The 19,834-nt window shown below is 46.8% G+C and overlaps 1 protein-coding gene across 1 annotated transcript; it reads right to left on the bottom strand.

Annotated features, from left to right (window-relative positions):
- Window positions 1-690: 690 nt before the first annotated feature.
- On the bottom strand, window positions 691-19,609 carry LOC144473396 (uncharacterized). The gene is made up of 10 exons (XM_078187229.1): window positions 19,600-19,609; window positions 19,014-19,384; window positions 17,630-18,037; window positions 14,872-16,850; window positions 14,092-14,347; window positions 12,993-13,703; window positions 12,219-12,665; window positions 11,328-11,837; window positions 9,247-9,915; window positions 691-9,091 (listed from the first exon to the last, which is right to left on the bottom strand). Exons 1-10 carry the CDS (start codon window positions 19,607-19,609, stop codon window positions 7,700-7,702), a joined length of 6,753 nt encoding a protein of 2,250 aa, XP_078043355.1. The 3' UTR covers window positions 691-7,699.
- Between the last annotated feature and the right edge of the window lie 225 nt (window positions 19,610-19,834).

Here is a 19,834-nt window from a genome sequence, read left to right as displayed (position 1 = left end):
TTTTATTCTTCTGTAATTGTTTATTGTTTTCATAGTAAGCGGAATTTAGCTTTGCAATTGTAGGTTAGCAGAGGCCGAGAAATGGCTAACTACATGGTCAAGCGTTTTCTTGCGGCGATCGGCGAAATTGTTGGTTATTCTTTTCTTTTGGAAATTGCCTTTTTTCTATTCCTTGTGGTTGTGTTTCTACTTTCAGATGCCGAAACTATTTAATTTTATTTATTTTTCTAGGAAATTGAAACATGTATTATGCTGATCACACAACGAAAATTAATTCCGACCAGCATGATACTTATGTCCATACTTAATACGTCCGCGAAGGGTTAATATTTACATATATTTTATTACGTAAGTAAGGCCAATGTATACATGTATAAAAGGTACGAAGTATTGGTAATAATTGTGACTTAATTTTAACTTTTGTACAGTATTATACAGTTTTAAAAATATGGCAAGATCATTACGAGCCCACAATTGGCAAGACACGCGTCGAATCCACACTGTGGTGTTACACATTGCTACCCTGTCTCATAATCCAGCCTCTTCCTTTATGGGGTTGGTGCGCGTGCACGGTAATCCACAGGAAGGGTGCCGTTTCAATGCCTCCCTCAGTCGCAACAGTATGCGTAATATATCGCTTGCAAATTGGTATAAATATATATTACATTTTGTTTTAATTTTCAGAGTCGAATCTTTCGTCGTTACGTCGTCGTTAACGATCTTTCGTTTTAATCTCGGATTACAGTCAGAGGGAAACGTGGATTTTACAGTGGACGACGAAGATTATTTATGGAATTTTAACGGACCAAGTCGATGGTTTTAACGCGAGCTTTTTGTTTATAAAAATTACTTCGTGCGTGACTGTGCACGCGAAATGGAAAACAGGGATGATCCAGGCAACGCTAATTGTAGAAGCGTCGTTAGAAAAGTATTTGTTGCAAGACGCTCAGCTATTGATACGATTCAAATAGCCCGTGTATTTATGCTGTGTACCCCTTCTATCGGTATTATTATATTTATCGTAGACGGGAGAACGAATAATCGATGACTGTACTAAAACAAAAAACAAACGAGCACATCCAAGATGAGATAATTTCGAGATAATCTCGTTCTATCGATAATGCCAAACGAGACGATAAAATTTGCTAATAGTAAATATTGCTTGTATAATATTGTCTCGCTGGGCGCTTACGTGTACGCGTGAACTCGCGACAGCTATTTGCTGTTTACTCTCGGATCCGCGTATGCAAATGAAATATTTGTCCGAACTTTAGTCCGTCGAAAGTGTTCGACGTGTAATTAGAACGAGACGCGAAGCGTTAATTTGTTATTAATATTGTTGCGGTTGGAGTAGGCGTTTCGATCTAGGCGTCTCCTAATTGACTAACGGGAGCACAATGTAATTACCGGGTCAATATTAATGCGCTGTTTCGTTTAGGCGTTGCTGCAGTGTCATAACAATAATAATGATAATAATCCAATTAAAAATTAATTATGAATGTCATCGTTAGAGCACCACTGAACGAACTGAACGTATAAGAATATACGTGAACATGCGCTCGTCGCGTTTTGACGTTTATATCCTCTACTTTAATATACCCTAGAGGACTTTCTCCTTTCAATGTACATATACTTATTCAAATACGTGGCGTAGAAGTAAAAGTTATACTAGCGTTCGAATACTTTTGGGAGTCGCTGTAAGTGGAACGAGTAGAGGACAAGGTAGACATAGACTGTCGAAAGTTTCGGGCAAAACACCGTCGCCCCCGGTACCCCGTAAACGAGGCGGCGTTTCCGCCGTTTCTGCCGCGCGCAAAAGTCACCGCCATCGATGTCATTGCTCCACTCGACTCGCGGTGTCGCTCTCCTTTTCCGCGAAACGTCGGAATATTTCCGCGTGTGGTCCCGCCATCTGTGGCGGACTATGGCCGCGACTGGCGATCGATCGCGCGCGAACGCCATTTTTCGCTCGACTACGCCGCGATACGCGACACCGTCTCCTTCGATCTTCTCCTTCATGCTTTTCCACACCATGTCGCACCGATATCCGACCATGTACACGCGCCGTTGTAAAATTAGGTTAACGTCTCGGTTAACAGGACCGCTTGCTACCCTCCGCTACCGCCGCGGCCCCTCCTCCCCCCCGAGCTCGCAATTTCCATTTTCACCCTCATGATTCTCTAGATCTCGAGAAAAATCACCGCGACATTTTGCACACGCGTGTTCCATCGTAGTAGCAGTCTTTACTTTATCGCGGCAATTGTTATTTTATTATAGCAATCGTTATTTCATTGTAGCAATTGGTCACTCATTTTTCTCTGATATTGCAAATTGGTCCGCGCTACACGGGGGGTAGTTTCGTGACATTTTCTTGCGTGATCGTGACGTTTTAACTGAGAGAAATGCTTGTAGTTTTTTTTTAAACGAAGCCTGATAATTTTGGTTATAATTTTAAAAGATTACTTGTTGTATTGTATTGGTTTAAATCATTTGGACGAGATTGTTCTAGTTTCTGAAACCAAAAGTAACCAGCGGAAATTTTAATTAAGATTCAAATACCACTTTATCAAAATTACGGTTCGACTGAATTCTTCGAATAAAATTATATTTTTATAGCTATATCGGATAGATCCTTCGAATCAAATATTATTTTCATTTATTAATATATCGATTAAATTTTTCAGATAAAATTGAATTCGTTGTTCGAATGAAATACGTCCAATAATCTGCGCCTTGGGTTCCCATTGAGCCGTGCACGGGGGTTAATTCCGCGCCTCTTGAATGGCGCTCGAAGGGAAAAATCGTGACCGATGAATAGCTGTAGCGGTGATTTCAATGTAACTGATTTAATGGTGTCGACGTCCCGAGCCGCCCGATCGGAAGCGGATCTCTCGCGTTCGACTTCCTCGTCGGATCCTTAAATATTGGACGGTCGTTGAAAGCGTCGTGGACGTCCTCGACGTGGGAAATTGACTCTCGGCTCGACGGGGGTCAAGGGCACGTTCTAAATTCGCGCGCCGCCACTTTATTCGGAGACAGAGGACACCGTCGAGCAGATTATTCCCTATTTCCGGAATCGAAGTGGCCATCAGAAGCAACGCCGGTGTCTCGGTCTCGCGACACAGATATCGATGGGGGACGACCTAGGCGTTCCTGCACCCCGAACCTCCGCCACTGTCAGCCATAACAGCCCGGAAAACTACCGCTATTCGAAAATGATCGCGGCGGCACTTCCGGACCACTTTGATAACACGCTTCAACGAGTCTTGGGATCGATGGCTACCGCTTCTACAAACTATAGATAATTTATACGTTGGAAACAACCCTTAGCTTCTTATTTATATGTATTATAATATATATTATTTACTATATTTATTCTATTGAATCTATATTTATAGTTAGTCGTGCATAGGACACGAATTGTTATCTAGATAAATATTTGTTCGACTGGATATTTATTTCGTTAGTATCCACATGAATCTAGATAAATTTTTATTCGATTGGATATTTATTTAATCGAATATCCATTCTTTAGTGCCGGATAAATTGATATCCGTATACATTTTTATTGAATATTTGTTCGACAGACAATGTATCGATTAAATATTTGTCTAGATAAATTCTATATTTATTCGCAGCGTCGAATAAATATTTGTTTCACATTGAATTTTTACTTTTTTTTTCAAATTTTAGATAAAATGTGATTCGTCGGTGTTCGTTATTCGTCACGAAACTCTGTCCGCAACCGAGATCGTCGGATTGCGTAACCAAAGTTAACCCGTAGTCCGAGCGGAGGATCGTTAAATGTTCGATAAAAAACAATGGAGGTTAATTAGCGTAAAGGAAACCGGGTCGGTGAACCTCTTCGAACTTGAACGGCGAGTTTGCCGGCACGATTGAACGCGAAAGGTCCGAGTCGTCCATTTTTCCTCTTGAAAGGGATCCAGAGAGCGTGCCCTCATCCTCCTCCACCCTAGAATCCCGGCTACAAAGAACATCACAAGGGGTACAATAAGGGAAACGTTACTCTTGGCGCTGTTTCCCGCCGAGTCATTTAATCCCTTCAGCTTCCAACGACCGACTCGTCGCCATTCTTTCCTCGGGCCACGCTCGAATGGCTCCGGAATCTCGGTTCTCTCCGTCAGGTTTTCAGACAATTTGACCTTAATTCGAAGGAATCGCCGCGCGATCCCGGGGTACGTCGCCGCGTTAACAGCATTAGAGAGAGAGAGAGAGAGAGAGCACTGTCATCGTCGATTAAAAATCTTCCGGCTAATCTTCTGCGATTCCAGGCTGATTGAGATTTAACGTGGGGAATTAGGGGGGTTGGCCAAATCTGCTGGTTCCACGGTGATTCCAAAATGTACTCGGACACTGATATAACTTTGACTTCACGATAACAAACTAATAATTAAAATTTTAAGAAAAATTATTTCTATATCTTTCTACACTTTTTTAAATATTATTTCAATATTTAAATTATTTCATAATATTTTTTCAATTATGTAGGTCACGTATAATACTAAATTGAAAGTTTGTTGTATTTTGACATTAGATTAGCGACTGAATATTTTTCGGAGTTATTGTATCTCGTTTGTTGCATACGATGCGTGGCTGTGTCTCCGAAACGTTCGGTTCTTTTAGGCTTTTTTTTCGAGGCGCGCACCAGCCGCTGCGGGGCTAAATGAAAAATCAGAGCACTTTTAATAGGAACGAGGCGAAGCGATGCAGTTTCTTTTGCGTCGAAGCCGAAATGTTGTAGAATAAGAGAAAAAATGGAGGGAATCTGGTACGAGTGTTTTTTAACCTTGGACATTCAAGCGAAACTCGGGAGTATCGCGACGGAATTTGTGACTTACTCAATATCGCGTACAACTGAACTTTTTTCAACAAGATTTTTTTAACGATAGATTTTTCAGAACATGAATTATTGTTCATTTTACAAGCCTTCCCTCGAACAGGAAATATTCAACGACTAAACAGATATAGATTAACTTTTATATATTCACAATAAAAAACATGCCTTAAGAAATAATTTCCGTTCTAAAAAAAGCGATGCTCACAATTTTTACAATTAATTTCAATAAAAGAAACAAAATCGATTTCTTTGCTGCTCCTTTCGCAACCGTTTTAAATAAATGCGGAATTTGTATAGCACGGAAATATTGAAAAATTCGAAATAAATTAATTTCCTTCAAAAAAAATATTCTTTGCAAGGAATTTTTCAAAAATATCGACGTCTTGAGATTGACAGAATTAAAATTGTTTTCAAGTGCACGCTGCATCGTCGCTGCCTCGCGGTCGATGCGAAACACTATGTTCCCTCCATGGGTTTTAAAGAAAACGATGAATCGCGTCGACGTTCGAGACTCGTCTCCGCGTCTTTCCACACTTTTAAGTTCTGTTTAGCCTAGTTAGGATGCGGAGGCGCGGCGTTGTTACGGCTGAAGTGTTCCAATCGAATTAGCAGATTATTACGATTACCGGGACGAGCGTAGCAGCGGGCCAGCGGCGACGGCATAGAATATTGATATAAGGGGATCGATCGGATCGGAAACGAGGCCCGGGAAGAGAAAACCATTATCTGGCCGTTCGCGACTTGTTTGTCGATGTAGAATTACCTGTCGGATTATTGGTGAATACGGAGCGAGCGGTAAAGTGGGTCATCGGCAGGGGGGGGACGGAAGGACTTGGACAACGAATCGGCGGCGGGATCGAGCCGAATCGGCCGGTTTTTTCTCTTAAAATTTTTATTAAAATACTTAGACGCTTAACTTACACGTACGCCGGCCCGGCTACGGCCGGCATGTAATTCAGTTAAATAAGACTTGGCCCGCGATCGTCCGAAACGACGCGACGCGTGTCGGACAGACGAAGTTGCGACGCTGTTATCATAGACCGTGTACAGAATGTCCAAAAAGTCACTCCCAGTAAGAGCAGAAGAGGTTCCTAAGATAATTTGAAGCAATTTCTTCTTTTTAGTTACTTCGAATTACTTGAGGAAATCCTTGTTTCATTATAGCGAACGATTCTTTGGACACCCTGTATATGGTCGGTATAAGGCTGTGTATGGTCGGACGTTGTCGCCTCCGTTGACGCTTCGAGCCAACCCGGCTGCCAAAAACCGTCTCCTCCGACGCCTCGGTTGCTTGGCAAACAAGACGATCGATTTCCACGGCCACTTTCTTCTTCTTCTTCGTCTTCGTTCACTTTCCTCGTCGCGCCAGTCCTTACCCTGACCGAGGGTAACACGTTTCCAGACTGTGCTCGACGTTTCTCACATTCGACGAACTCGATGGAACTCACTCCCCGCCGATCGAAATGTACAGTTTCACACGGCCTCGTGAAATTCCCCGGCGAGCCCCTAACTGCGTGCAACGAGCTTCCAGATTTTAAACACCGGAACCTACGCAGCTGCCCTAAACGTGCTGGTCCCTGACCATTTGTTTTACAATTCCTGATATATTACAATATCGTTTTTACAATGTACATCTTTAGATAAAGTTCTTTCGTCGACCTTATATTGTAATAAAAATCGTACAATGATTAAATAAATCGAATAAATTAAATAACAATTATCGTGTTAGAAAACGTTATAAATTAGGCTTGTTACAGGGCCCAACGGTTCCAGTGTTTCACATCGACTCACCGAGCCGCATCCGGAGCGGAAAGCGACGGAATCATCGAATAAATTAAAAAAACGGACGCGCCGGGATGTTGCGGACCGGTCGCCTCGATTCTTCGGCAGTTCCCAGGGCTGAACGAGAGAGGGACGTTCGTTTCCGCTTTGAATAAATAAGAGAGAAGGATCGCGACGAACGTGGGCCCTTTTTGGACAGGTCCGTTCCCTTTCGAACAAGTGTGTTCAACCGCGGACTGTCTCGCTGCGTTCGCTGTTGTATGTACAGAATTCGGAGCCGGAACCAAAAGTGGCGGACATTAGGTGGGCAGATTTTGGCGGCGGCCCGGCTTGGACGCCCACCGCGATGCTTCTTGCTTGGGACACGCTTCGAAGATAAAACTGAGATATATTAAATGATATTAAACCAACTAAGAGAATAATAAAATTTAATATATCTTATTCGATGAATATAAAAATTATTGTGCTCGATGATATAACAAAGAGACGCAGCAATTGTTCATCGTACATTAGAATCGAATCCAATATCCTATATCATCAGTAATAGGTAGTTAAAAAAGGAGAGGAAATCACCATTAGACTGTGAATTTTATGCATTTTTAAAAAAAAAATAATTAGATCAAAAATTCTAAAGACGCGAAAAGAATTCGAAAGTATTCATGTATTATATATACAGCTCACTGAACCGATTAAAAAGGGGACGTTTTTTACGATAAACTTTCACAATTTTTACGTTGCATAAAAATCCGCAGTCTAGTTATCGACTCGCGAAAGCGACAAGCACAAAAATGTCGAACATCGAGCGTCGCGAAAGGTGAAATTAACGCCTGTCCCTACTTGGAGCAAGAATATACGTTCGAGGAGCGTCGAAGCCCCGCCCACGCTGCTCTCTGGTTCAGCCCCCGGCGCTCCGGAGGCTGAGAGCGACGGCCAGCCGCGCCTGCCTCAATTCTGTCACTTTTGGTAGCCGGCTGCTCGAGTCCCGAGTTGAACAGGCCTGTCACCGGACCTGGAAGTGCGAGAGCGACGATCCCGCGATGGTTCGGCTCTCGCAACGGCTCATCTGAGTCGGTCGTCCTGGCTGGGCCTGGTCATCACGCAGCGTCCCCTGTAGCAGATCTCCGTCATGTGGGAGACCCTGGTGGTCGTGGAGGTCCGCAGGATCTTGCCGAGGATCGAGTCGGTCGCGTTGGCGGTGGTCGTGGTGGTGGGCGTGGTCGTGGGCGGATCCGTCGTCTGCGTCTCGGTCGACGAGCCGGTGGGCGTGGTCTCGGGACTCGTGGCGTCTCGCTCCAGAGTTGTTGCATCCTCGACGTTCGCGCGGACCGTGGTCTCGGCGATCTCGTGGGCAGCTTCGGTTTTCGCATCTCCGACGTCGAAGATGCTCTGCATGGTGGTCGGGACTTCGGGGTCGATGGTGGTCGTCGGAGATTCCGCGTCCGCTTCCGGCGGCGTCTGCAGGGTCGTTGTCATCTCCTCGGGCTTCTCCGTGCTGGGAACCGTGGTTTCCTCCTCGGCGCTCTTCATGGTGTCGAAGATAGCCTTCACGTAGTCCGAGAGAGTCTTCACGTTGTCGTCGCCCTCCTTTTTATTTATCAGGCCCGGGACAACGGTGCTCGTCCCGGTCACAGATTTCGAGTCCTGGCTCCGGGTCTGCGACGGCTCGAACGCCGACGGCAGCCTCACCTCGCTCCACTTGGCTCTGTGATTCTTCGGGTGAGCGTAGTCCACCTGCTCCTTCGATCGTTCACCCCCGGTCTCCTCCACCGATCCAATATCGTCCGACTTCGAACGGGTCCTGTCAGACTGTTCGCTGCTCCGGCTCGTCTCCCAATCGTCGTTCAGCTTCACGTCGTTCTCCTTCGACTTGTATTTGTCGGCCAAGAAGTTCAGGTCCAACGCCGCTCGTTCGCTCCAATTCCCATCCCAAGGATCCGCCTTCTTTTTCTTCTTCTGCTCATCGTTCACATCTCCGTCGTAACTCCCCGACCACGACTTAGACTTTGACGCTCCCTTCGGCCGCGCCGATTGCGCGACTCCCTCGTCAAGTGGGCTAAAAGTTGTCGCGTCCTCTGGCTGCATGGTCGTCGGCGGCATCGTCGTCATTTGACTCTCAGTGCTGCCGTCGGAATCGGCTAGCGCCACGGCGACCGTCGTCGCCGCTGGTGACATCGTCCAGGCGATCTCCGGCACCTCGGTGCTTGTCGTCGTCGTCGTTGGCTTAGCTGTCGGCTCCTCAGTTTTCAGGATTTCCTTCAGGAAGTCCTGGAACGCTGACTTCTCCGATAAGATCGGCTGCGGCGTCGGCAGCTTCGTCTCCCGCAGAGGGTTGTACTTGTACTGCTCGCGGATCAAGCCGTTCAACGCCGAATTGTAGTGCTGCGATTCTGCGGTCACAAAGTCCTCCGTTGCTGGACGCACTCGCACACGGACCCTTCTCCTTCGGGTACCCTGGAACAAGCGGTAAAACGGGTTACAGGTGATAGAGATAAAGAGACAATTTTAGAAAGACAAAATTTATCTTCTAAATATATCGACGCAGCTAAGTGGTTAAGTTTTCAATGATCTAATGAAATATATGTATGCTAAATAACACACGGTCTCACCTTCTTAACGGCGGGCGTATCGGAGCCCTTCTTCCGGGTCTTCTCGAGGTCCATGGCGGCCCGTTGTTCCGCAGAATGCTCCAGCCTGTCCATCAGCCAAGAATCCTGTCCGCCGGCGATCCTCTTTCTGCCGATCGAAACCGGCGAGCCGGTCACAGCAACCTCGCTGTCGTTCATCTTCTCGGTGTGATCCGGCGGGCTGGTCTTCCTGCCGAACACCGTCGTGCCCATCAGCATGGACTCCTCGTCGACGATCGCCTCGTCCGGGCTCCTTTTGTCGTCCGATGAAACGAGCAACGTCACGGAGGCGAGTTCCGGTCCGGCGGTGATTATCTCGGGGGCGTTCGCGTCCTTGGCGTGGCCGCCGCGCAGCCGCCACTGCTCCCTCGGCTTCTCCCCGGCCCCCTGGTTCACCTGGTTGTTCACCGTGAAGCCAGGCTGGAAGGAGGTCCTCGTCAATTTCGTGGACCACTGGCTCTCCGCGCCGTAAATGTCGGCCGTCGACGGGCTCGGGTCCTCCGCGCCGTCGTCCTTGCTCGGGTCGCTCTGCTCGCTCTGCACGCTGTACTTCTCCGGCGAGCTGCTGGCCAGCTGCGTCTGATCGTACTCGTCCCTCTGGGGCCGTTGCTCCTGGTAATTGCCGAAGTTTAGGATGAACTCCGACGGGTACTGAAACGAACGTAACGATGCCCTACTGTAAGACGACGTCGATTCTTCTCCGGCCGGTTTCAAACGGCGCGGAATGATAGATTTCCACGGCTTTGTTCTTGCGGGGGGACGCTTCCCGTTTCATGCACTTTCTAATACCCTTTTCAATATTATTTAATACTTTTTAGTACTCTTCAATACTTTTTCGTTCTCTTCGATACTTTTTAGTTCTCTTCAATACATTCTAATACTTTCTGATACCTTCTAATGCTTTAAAAATATTTTTTGATATTTCTTGGTACATTTTAATACTTTCTAATACTTTTCTAATATCTTTTAATAGTTTCACATAGTTTTCCAAGATTTTAAAAATATTTTCAATGCTTCCGAGTGTCACTCACTTGCTTCTATAATAAGCCTATCGTCTTCATACGGCGCGAATAATAATAATTGCTTTTCAATGTTTCAATGCTACGTTTAAATGGCGTAAATAAATAATAAAAATATTTGGATACGTCGAGCGAGGAAAATTGCATCGGTAAAACAAAGTCGTGGCAAATGGCTCGCCGCTCGACGCAGAATTATCGAGCGCGGGCCTTAAATTGACGAACAGAAAAAAAAGAAGAAGCAGAGTATCGAGATCTCTTACGTTCCCATATCGCGGGCTTACGCGAAACTCATTATCTCCGGCATTATTCACGCCCCGCGACCACGTAACGAAGGTTCGCATGCCGAAATCGATAAAACAAAACAGAAACCAGGTCGTGGTGCCGCCGTCCGCTCTCTCGAATTTCTAACCAGGCTCCGCCGCGAGCCGAAATCTTTTCTAATCTATGCGCTTTTTCGCCGTTCCATTTTTCTATCATTCATCCCCGGAGTATTTAAACCGTTCGCTTAATTGCTCGATTTTCGGCTATTAAATCAAATGAAATTACCGTTACGTTCGAAATAGCGGACAGGCTGTTAAGTAGACTGTAATTCGTTATGCAAATCAGAAATTTCTCGCATTAAAATAATTGCGCGAGATAGAAGCCAGATAGGCGTTCCGTTCTTTTTTATAATATAATTCCAATTTGTTTATACTATCGCTGTTATTACGGCATTGTATCGTTTTTAACGGAGTTGGTTTTTAATTACAAATAATTTTTATATTATTCTTAACTATTCGATGAATCGTTCAAAAATTCACGAAAGAAAATTGTAAATTCCACAGGCAAAAATCGAATTAAAAATGCAAGCTATTAAAAAAAGACGCGTCTATATTCTTCTAATTACAGGGATTTCTATAGTCTTCTAATTAGCATGGCGGTGAATCGACGCATCCGTGAAGGTAATCTTAGTTTGCGAGGTCAACGAACAAATCGGCCAGTGAAACGGACGAAAATTCCTGCTGCTGTGATCTCGAACAGCAGAGTCTAGGAGCGAGCACTCACGTTCTCGCTGGAGGTCTCGTAGAACTGGGACCCGGAGTCGCGATTCTGGGGGAACTGCGAGGCGCCGTCGTAATTCTCCTCGTAGAGGGTGGCCTGGTGCTCGGTGGTGGTCGTCTGTGTCCTCACGCGCGGATAGTTCTCGTCCAGAGGCAGCTCGTTGTGAGACTCCAGGAGCGATTCGGTCGTGCTGGTGGTCGACACCCGCTTCTTACCAGGTCGGCGCACCCGACTTCTGACCCTCGTCTGTCGCGTGTCGTCGGGCCGCGTTTTCGACCTCGTCGCGTACACGGAGTCGTCCGGCAACACCGTCGCAACAGGTATTCTTTCCGTGGTGGTTACGACGTCGAGGATCGGCGTCGTCGTCGTTGTCGGCGGCAGAGTCGTCGGCCGGCTAGACAGGCGACGACTCGGCGATGGCTGGTACTTCTGACGTGTCTTCAGCAATTGCGTCTGCGGCGGGTTCGACTCCACCGCGGTCTCGTCCGTCGCCAACAAGGACTGCTGCGGCACCTGGCGATTTTATCGGACAGAACCTCTTAAATACCTTGTTATAGATTTTTCATGGACGGAGGTTCCCTCTTCACATTTTTTAACCCGTCAATTGTCCCTTTCGATACCTTCGCGAAGTGCAAAGTAAAGATTTTCTGCTTTTTTTTTGCAATTATACGGTTCTTTGTTGCTTTAATTAGTTTACTGCGTTGGAAATGATACGATGGTATTAATAAAAAATTTTTATAGTTCCGTGTTCGATTTAGTAATTTTAGTTGGAAATGTTTCAAAAAATTATTGATGAAGAAATATACATAACATAGAGGTGCGTGAGATAGGCTTTGGGCAAAATTTGGCCAACTTCGAGCGACGATAACTTTGTAAAAAATCTCTAAGACTCACCTCCGAAATCTGAGGCCGGAAGGTAACAGGTGCTTGGAACCTGTTATCTGCCGGATGCGCGGGCCGGAAATTCGGTGGCCTTATAAATCCGTAGTCGACGTCCTCTTCCGGTTGGCTCTCGGCGGTGGTGGTGGTCGAAGGCGTGGTGGTCACGGACGCGACTTGCCTCTGCTGTTGGGCCGTGTGGATCTTGATGTACTCGTTTCCGTCGGTCTGGACCTGAGATCCGTGATTCTGATTGCGTGTCCTCGATCTGGTCCTCTGTCGATTCGAGGACGTTCGTGACGAGTCTTGATTGACGACGTTGAAACGCACGTATTCGTCCTGCGAGCCACGGTTCCGCGTCTGAACCGACGGCTCCTGATGGGGACGGCTGCCAACACGTCCGCGGACCCGTTGACGGATCACCACGGGCGTCGTGCTCGTCGTAGTGGCCTCCGTTGTAATCTACAATAATTTTTCCGTTTTACAACATACTCGAAATAATTCGGTAATACATAATACTAAGGAATATTATTTTGCCGAAACAGAGAGGGTGGTGCTGAAAAATCGCGGGGCCTAATTTGTGCCTCACCCTGTATATAAAACTTTTCTACATATTTTATATATTTCCCTATATCGCTGTCACTATAATACGTTAACAACTCGTTGACGATTCCTCCGCGAAAATGTTTACAAAAGAGAAAGTTACTTCAAATGATCTCGGACACCCGCCACGAATTATCAGACATTATTAGGACACCCTATAAATCAGTGATCTGGAAAACACTCCACCTCGGTGAGAGGAAGCTCGGTGGAGGAAACAGGCAGCACGTAGTCCTCCTGCTTGTTCTCGGGCAGCGGGATGAAGATAGGTTCCTGGTTCTGGTCGCCGCTGAGGACGCTGGTCTGGATCTTCTCGCTCTCCAATCGATGAAGGTTATCCTGCCCGGTCAGACTGTACTCGGGCTGGCCCTGCGGCACGTTCCCGTCGTAAATCGGTGAGTATCGTTGCTCCTCCGTGGTCTTGAACCGCGGATCCGGAGTGGTGGCCAGCTCGAAGTCGCTGTTCTCGGCCTTCCCGTCCAGCTGGTAGTCCTTCGGTCTCTGAAGTATCGCCTGGTCAAGCGCCTCTCCGTTCTGAGCCTGATAATTGAACCCGTTCACCGGCGCCTTCTCGAGGCCTGTCGGCTCCACGGACTCCTCGTAACCGCCGCGATACTGGGACTGATCGGGGACCGTTTGCGGATAGTTCTGTGTCCTGGCGTAGTCCTCGGAGAGCAGCGAGGACGATCCGTGGTTCGCCGTCGGATAGTTCTCGGTGGTGGCGACCGTGCTCGGTGGATAATTCTCGGGAGTGAAGTCGCTCAGGCTCGACGTTGTATCCAGTTGGTGCGCGGCCGTTTCCGAAACGGTCGACTGCAGGAAAGCCGATCCCGACGGCGGTGATCCTGCGTCGCTGGCCTCTTCGTAGGTCTGTTGCGTTTGAGGACTCTGCACGTGGGTCTGGATATTAAAGGAATATCGTATACATAGTTCTTAGTTAGTTGAAATTTTATATCAATATCATTATATTATAATTTTTAATCGTACCAAAAATCTAATAGAATTTAAAATTCTACTAAAGGTCTGTCATAGCTCAAAGTTTTATTAATTATCTTCTTTAGAACTCAGAATTCAAATTTACTAGAAATAAATTTTATACGACAATCTACAGTAATCAATTTTCCTACCATTTAAAATTAATTACAATTTAACTTTCTAAAGCTAGCTTTCGAAAGCTATCGTAATTCAAACTTTCCAGTATTCTTTGTTTAAATAATCAAGGAGATGGAAAAGGTGAGAGAGGTCGTAGTCGGAAAGGTGAAAAGTCGAGGGGTGAAAATTGTAATACCTCGGGCTGCTGGCTGACTTTGTCACGAGTCCTGAACTTCTGCGTCCTGGTGGTCGGTCTCCTGTGCTCGGTGCTATATCTCACCGTTGTTTCCGGAATCCTTGATTTGGTCGGCTCGTACGATTCTTGGTACGCCTCGGTAGTCGTGCTGAATCTAGACCTAGACCTGTTGTACGGCCTCCGATTCCTGTCGACGTTTATCCTCGTGGTCGGCGCCTGGGTCGTCGTCCTCGGTTTCACCGTGGAAACTCGGCTCCTAAAGCAAACAAAACATTTCCTTCCGAATACCGTCGTTTTCTTCGAACCCTCCTCGAACTCGGACGATCGATCCCGCGAGAAATTCTAGCGAGAACGTAAAGTGGAAAGTTCGACGACTTTCGAAAGTCGAGGTTGCAGCAACGGGTGTTCTTTGAAAAATTATTTACCGGGTGCCATTAAACGCGAAGACAAAAAATCTGGCCTCGTTTTGAAAAATGAACAATTACAGAATAAAAAAGGTATTATTTAAAATACAATGTTTTATTAAATTTTCGTTTAAGTATTAATAAAAATGTGGGAGTTACGTTGGTTCAATAATTATGCACACCACGGTATCCAGTGAAAAATAATTTATTCTCTGGGTCAGAAAATGGTCCTCAAACGCCAGCATAAATTCATCGTTAATTGCAAAGACCCTGCAAGCTCCGATCACTTCCTTCAAAGAACCAAAAAATTGCTGAAACCATCGGTTGCTACAGCAACTATCTTACTGAGTAACTCAGAAACTCCAGGTGCACTTACCTCGGTCTCCCCCGTGGCCTGTACGTAGTGGTAGGTGTGCGTTCAGTGGTGCTGGCGGCAGTGGTGGTGCTCGGTGTAGTGGTGGTAGTGCTCGCCTGCAACCTGCCCTCGTTTTTATCCAGCAAAGAGTTGACCAGACCAGGCAGATGAGGCGAGATGGCCGGCAGTTCCGCCGGCAGACTGTACTGGGTGGGTCCGACGGGACCCCTAACCTCGTTAACCTCTCCAGTAGCCACGTCGCCCTCGAAAGCGTTGCTCAAACCGCTTGCAGAACTATCCGGGCCATACTGTCCCCCGGTATTATACCTCTGAGCCTCTCTCTGCTGGGCCAGCTCCTGGTTGATCAGCGCGAGTTGCGCGGCCAGGTCCTGCTCCTTGGTCGAAGGATCCTGAGGGTCAACCGGAACATCCTTGAAGCTCGGCGTGGTCGCGTAAGAAACCTGCTCCACCTGGCCGGCGGAAGTCTCCTCCCTGGGCCTCTCGGTGGACCTTGAACCATCATCGTAGTACTTGTGCTTCCTGGTGGAAGGCCTCTGGTCCTCGTAGTAACCAGTACTGATCACAGAGGCCGGCTTGTTGTCGCCGTAATACTGCCTGAACCTGAACCTAGACCCGGAGTAGCCGGGTTGCGGTGTGGTCGAGTAACTCTGCTCGTATTTAGGCGTGTTGGACGGCTCCTGGGAGTATCCGGCGGTGGTTTGGGGTTCGTAGAGAGGAGTGGTTGAATCAAGACCGCCGTCCAGTCCGTCGCTGTAGGAATTTGGCTCGATCAGCGGCGTCGGGCTGGGGTTCTGATCGTCGCCGTCTTTAGGATCCGTGTTGTCCAAGGTGTTGACGACCACGGAGCCGATGTGCGGCGCCGGGAACGGGATCTTCGAGTATCCGGGCGGAGGGTCGAAGCTCAGAGGAGCGACGAAGAACGGCAGCTTGTCCACTTTCCTCTCGACTCTGTTGTGGTCGATCGTCGACAGATAGGGGAGGTCGAACTTGGCGTACCCGGATGGAGGGTCCAGATTGGTAGGTCCGACGAACACTTGGGGCGTATCGGGGCCGACCGTGTCCAGCACCGCGATCGTCTTGGCGTCCTTCAGCAGCTTCAGAACGTCGGACACTCTGGCGTTGTTGGCCTTCGCGTGGGAACTGCCCATGTAGACGGACAGCGGCGGTTGATTCGGAGATGGCGTGGTTGTGGCCTCTCTGTTATAGCTCGGCTGTTCCTGGAACTGGTTCCTCTGGCGGTGTCGTCCTCGGATCTTGCTTCTGACAGGCTTAGCTGTCTCCTGGTGTTGCTGGCGCTGGAAATCCTGGTGATCCCTGGTCAGAGGCAGCGCCTGAGCGTGTTGCGTCAGCGCCTGTGTCGCGGCTCTAACATCGTCCTCGCGATGCTTCTCCAAGATTCGCTGCTGCTTCAATGCCTCCTGGAGCTCCAGCTCCTTCTGCCTCTCCATCGCGGCCAGCCGTTCCGCCTCTCTCTGTCGAGCAGCCTCCTCCGCTCTCCGCTTCTCCTCTTTCGCCCTCATTTCCGCCAGTCGCCGTCGCTCGAGCTCCTCCAGTCTTTGCTTCTCCCTCGCCTCGCGGATCCTCTCCAGCTCCCGTTGCTTAGCCATCTCCTCCAGCTTCTCCAGCTCTTTCTTCTTCTTCTCCGCGTCCCGCTGCCGCTGCAGCTCCTGCTCTCGCTGCACCGCCTCCTGCTGCAACCGAGCCTTCCGCTCCAGCGCCCTCTGCTCCTCGTTCAGCCGCGCGATCTCCTTCATCCTCTCCTCGTTCAGGAACTGCGTCTTCTCCTCGCGCTCCAACTGGATTTGCTGCAGGATCTGACGAGTGAGCACATCTTGGTTGTTCGGATCGCTACCCGGGTTCTCTCGGTGCTGGTGGTGCTGTTGATGGTGCTGTTGCTGCCGCATCGGATACTTGCGGCCTCGACCTCGCTTCTGCCCTCGCTGCGTCAAGGTATCGGCCGGAACGTAGATCAGTTGCACCTAGGACAATAGAGATTTTTTCAATCATAGTTACGCCAATGTCACTTCTGAGAAAGCAATCCGCAACTTTGGTTACGAGTTTTATTAACCAAAAACACCGACCGATGAGAGACAAGTTCAGCTGACGCAAAACGAAAAATTTTTCTAAAGGAAAAAGTTATTTTAAATGATCCAAAGGACCCTGAACTTCCGAATGCGAGTGACTTTTGAGACATCCTGTATACTGTCCTTAATGCATTGCCCGCTGCAATCCAAAAATCAATAGAATTATAAAACCATCTACGTAAGGTTTTTGTTTTAAGTTTGCTTGAATTGAATTTACCATTATCGTTATTATTCATTTTCGAAAACATTGACCGTCCCACTTTTAGGACATTGGCATATGAATTATTTCAGATATAAAACAACCTAATTTTTATAAATCTCAATATTTGTGTTCTAAAACAAGCTCAGCGGCGAGGATTAGGTTAACCGTTCTACAAGTATCCCCGCTAAAGAGCTTTACTAATGAACCCTCTAGCGGAATTAGGACGAAACGCTTCCCTTTCTTTCCCTCCACCTCCGCCATCTTTCTAGATCGCCCGCTATTAGGTAACACGCGGTGAAGTGACAGTCCGGAAGAACCGTAAAATTATCCTGGATCTCGCGGTCAACGTGTCAACCATTGGTAAGTTCTAGCATTAATAGTATAATACTCCTCTACGAAATAAATCGCAATACAAAGGTTATGTCTACCGATAGTACGCTGTGAATCGATTTCGATTTGTTTTAAAACAAACCTCTTCTTCCTCGTCCTGACCGGTCGGCATCTGTCCCATAAGAGCAGCCTGACTCGTTTCCTTCATGTGTTTGCCGCCGGGCCGTTGGTTCTCGCGAACCTCGTCGGCATCACCGACATTGTGGCCCTGTTGCAGCAGGTGGTTAGACTTGAAACTCTGACCGGGCAAGCCCGCGAATTCCTGGGGAACGTTGGGATTCTCGTGTTTCGCCGGCGGATGAGCCCGGGTTCTCTGTGCCGGAAGGAAGCTCTGCGCCGGAAATACCGGGGGCAGCGCTTCCGTGGCCGGTAACGGAGGTACGAGATCCTCCGGTGCCAAGTCCGTTTGCTGATGCCCTAATCCACTTTGCTGCAACCGTTTCTCCTCCTCCGCGTTCCCGAATCCGCTCGGCAAGAACGTTTGGGACTGCTGCAACAGAAACGTCTCTGTTACCTTTGAAACGCTGACGAAAGATTAGGCGACTGGTTCGACCGTTTACAGTCGGAGCCATTTTAAGCGGAGTGTTAACTATAGCGTTTCCATTTTATATAACCTAAAGGATATGCACTTCACTTATATTTATGCAAAGATATACACTGATTGATTGATTTTATACATTTTTATAAACTGAGTTTTGTGACTCGCGCAACAGTGAACAGCTCTTAACAATTTTCTAAATGTAAGTAAATTTGGTAATAATTATTTTTAAATGTGGCATGATCATTTTTAGCTGCGCCTTGAAGTCGACACACGACCAAAAAAGGGTTAATCGAAGAACTGTGTAGAAGTGTTATTCAGTAGAATTGAATTTAGGATGGACGTTTTTCAAAATGGAAATGTATATTATATGAAGAACAAATATACAGGGTGTACCATAAGTCGCTCGGAATTGGGAAATAAAAGGTTATTTTATCTTATTATATCTTAAGGTTATTTTTTTCGTTGCGCAAATGCGTTTTCCTTTGGCCAATGAGAAGCGAGTTCGGCGCAAGATGGCCTACAGTGGCCAGTTTGGAAAGCTCCAGTGAAAACTTTTGAAAATATTAAAGATATTGTAATGAAATTTTCACTAAAGATAAGTAAATATTTTTTGTATTTATTAGAGAATAAATTTCAATAAATTCCTATTGCCATTTACGATGTAAAAAAAGATTGTTTGGTGACGGATTGTATTTAAAGGAAAAGGTTACGAAAAAGTTACAAGTATTATGAGCGACTTTTGGGATACCCTGTATATACAGAGCAGAGACTGCCTTAGTCATCAAATAGGTAATAATTTCGTACATTACAATCATTAATTTAAAAAAACATTGATCTTCACTGAAGTAACGTTACATTAACGATTGATCACGGTCATTTTATAACTGATCCAACACACATTTCAGAAGATGGTCGCCGTAAATACCTGAAGAAGTTGCTGCTGGGCTCTCAACTGCTGTTGCAGCAGCAGCAGCTTCTGTATGTTCTCCTGCGTCTTTTGGAGCTGCAGAAGCTGGTCTTGGTACTGTTGCTGGAGCGCCGGCGGCAAGGACAATTGCGGGACTTGCGGCAATTGCGACGTGCCGCTCGCTATCAGTCCCGAATCAGGACTGCTTTGTTCTACCTGGGCCTGGGTCGTCCTTGGATCCGGCAGCGGTATCCATTCGCTGTTAGACACCTGTCGCGACCATCGTTCGGCTTGGACCGTGCCGAGCACGAGCGACAGGATCAAACAGTAGATCGGTGTCGTCGGTGACAAACACTTCCGCACGATCTGGAAAAGAAAAAATGGGGAGACTTGTCAGGCGAGGTTGCCGATCTTTCTGCGAAACGCATTATCAATCATTAATCTTGTGTGATATCCGAAATAATTTATTACTTTATTTACTTGCATGGTATACGAAGTAATTTAACGATAAAGAGAAAGGCAAGGAATTATGAAAGCTAGCGCTATTAAAAGCTACTTATAAATACAGAGAAATTCCTTGGTCTTGTAATTTTGACAAGTGTACAGAAATACATTGTTCATTAGCGATTGTCGGATCGCAGATTTTTGCGCATCTGTTTAGAATATAAGTAGACCTGTGTATCAACGAAAATGAATTGCAATATCGTTCCACGTTCACAGCAACGAATTCTCTAATTGGTGAAAGAAATCTTCTCCTTCAAGTTTCTACACATGAATTCGTGAAAATTAGAATTTACATAGAAGCTTCACAGTCTAGTAATCATACTTTATAAATATTC

The sequence above is a fragment of the Augochlora pura genome, chromosome 7 (assembly GCF_028453695.1).
Source record: "Augochlora pura isolate Apur16 chromosome 7, APUR_v2.2.1, whole genome shotgun sequence".
Taxonomy (NCBI): Eukaryota; Metazoa; Arthropoda; class Insecta; order Hymenoptera; family Halictidae; genus Augochlora; species Augochlora pura.
The sequence above is the reverse complement of the archived record's forward strand: the minus strand, read 5'-3'. Positions and strand labels throughout refer to the sequence as shown.

Bases quoted from the DNA above. Each gene is read 5' to 3' on its own strand.
- LOC144473396 (XM_078187229.1), bottom strand. The intron at 16,851-17,629 runs GTTTGTTTTAAA...CTATTGTCCTAG, and splicing joins GTCAGGACGAGGAAGAAGAG to GTGCAACTGATCTACGTTCC. The intron at 12,666-12,992 runs GTGGAGTGTTTT...AAATTATTGTAG, and splicing joins CCGAGCTTCCTCTCACCGAG to ATTACAACGGAGGCCACTAC.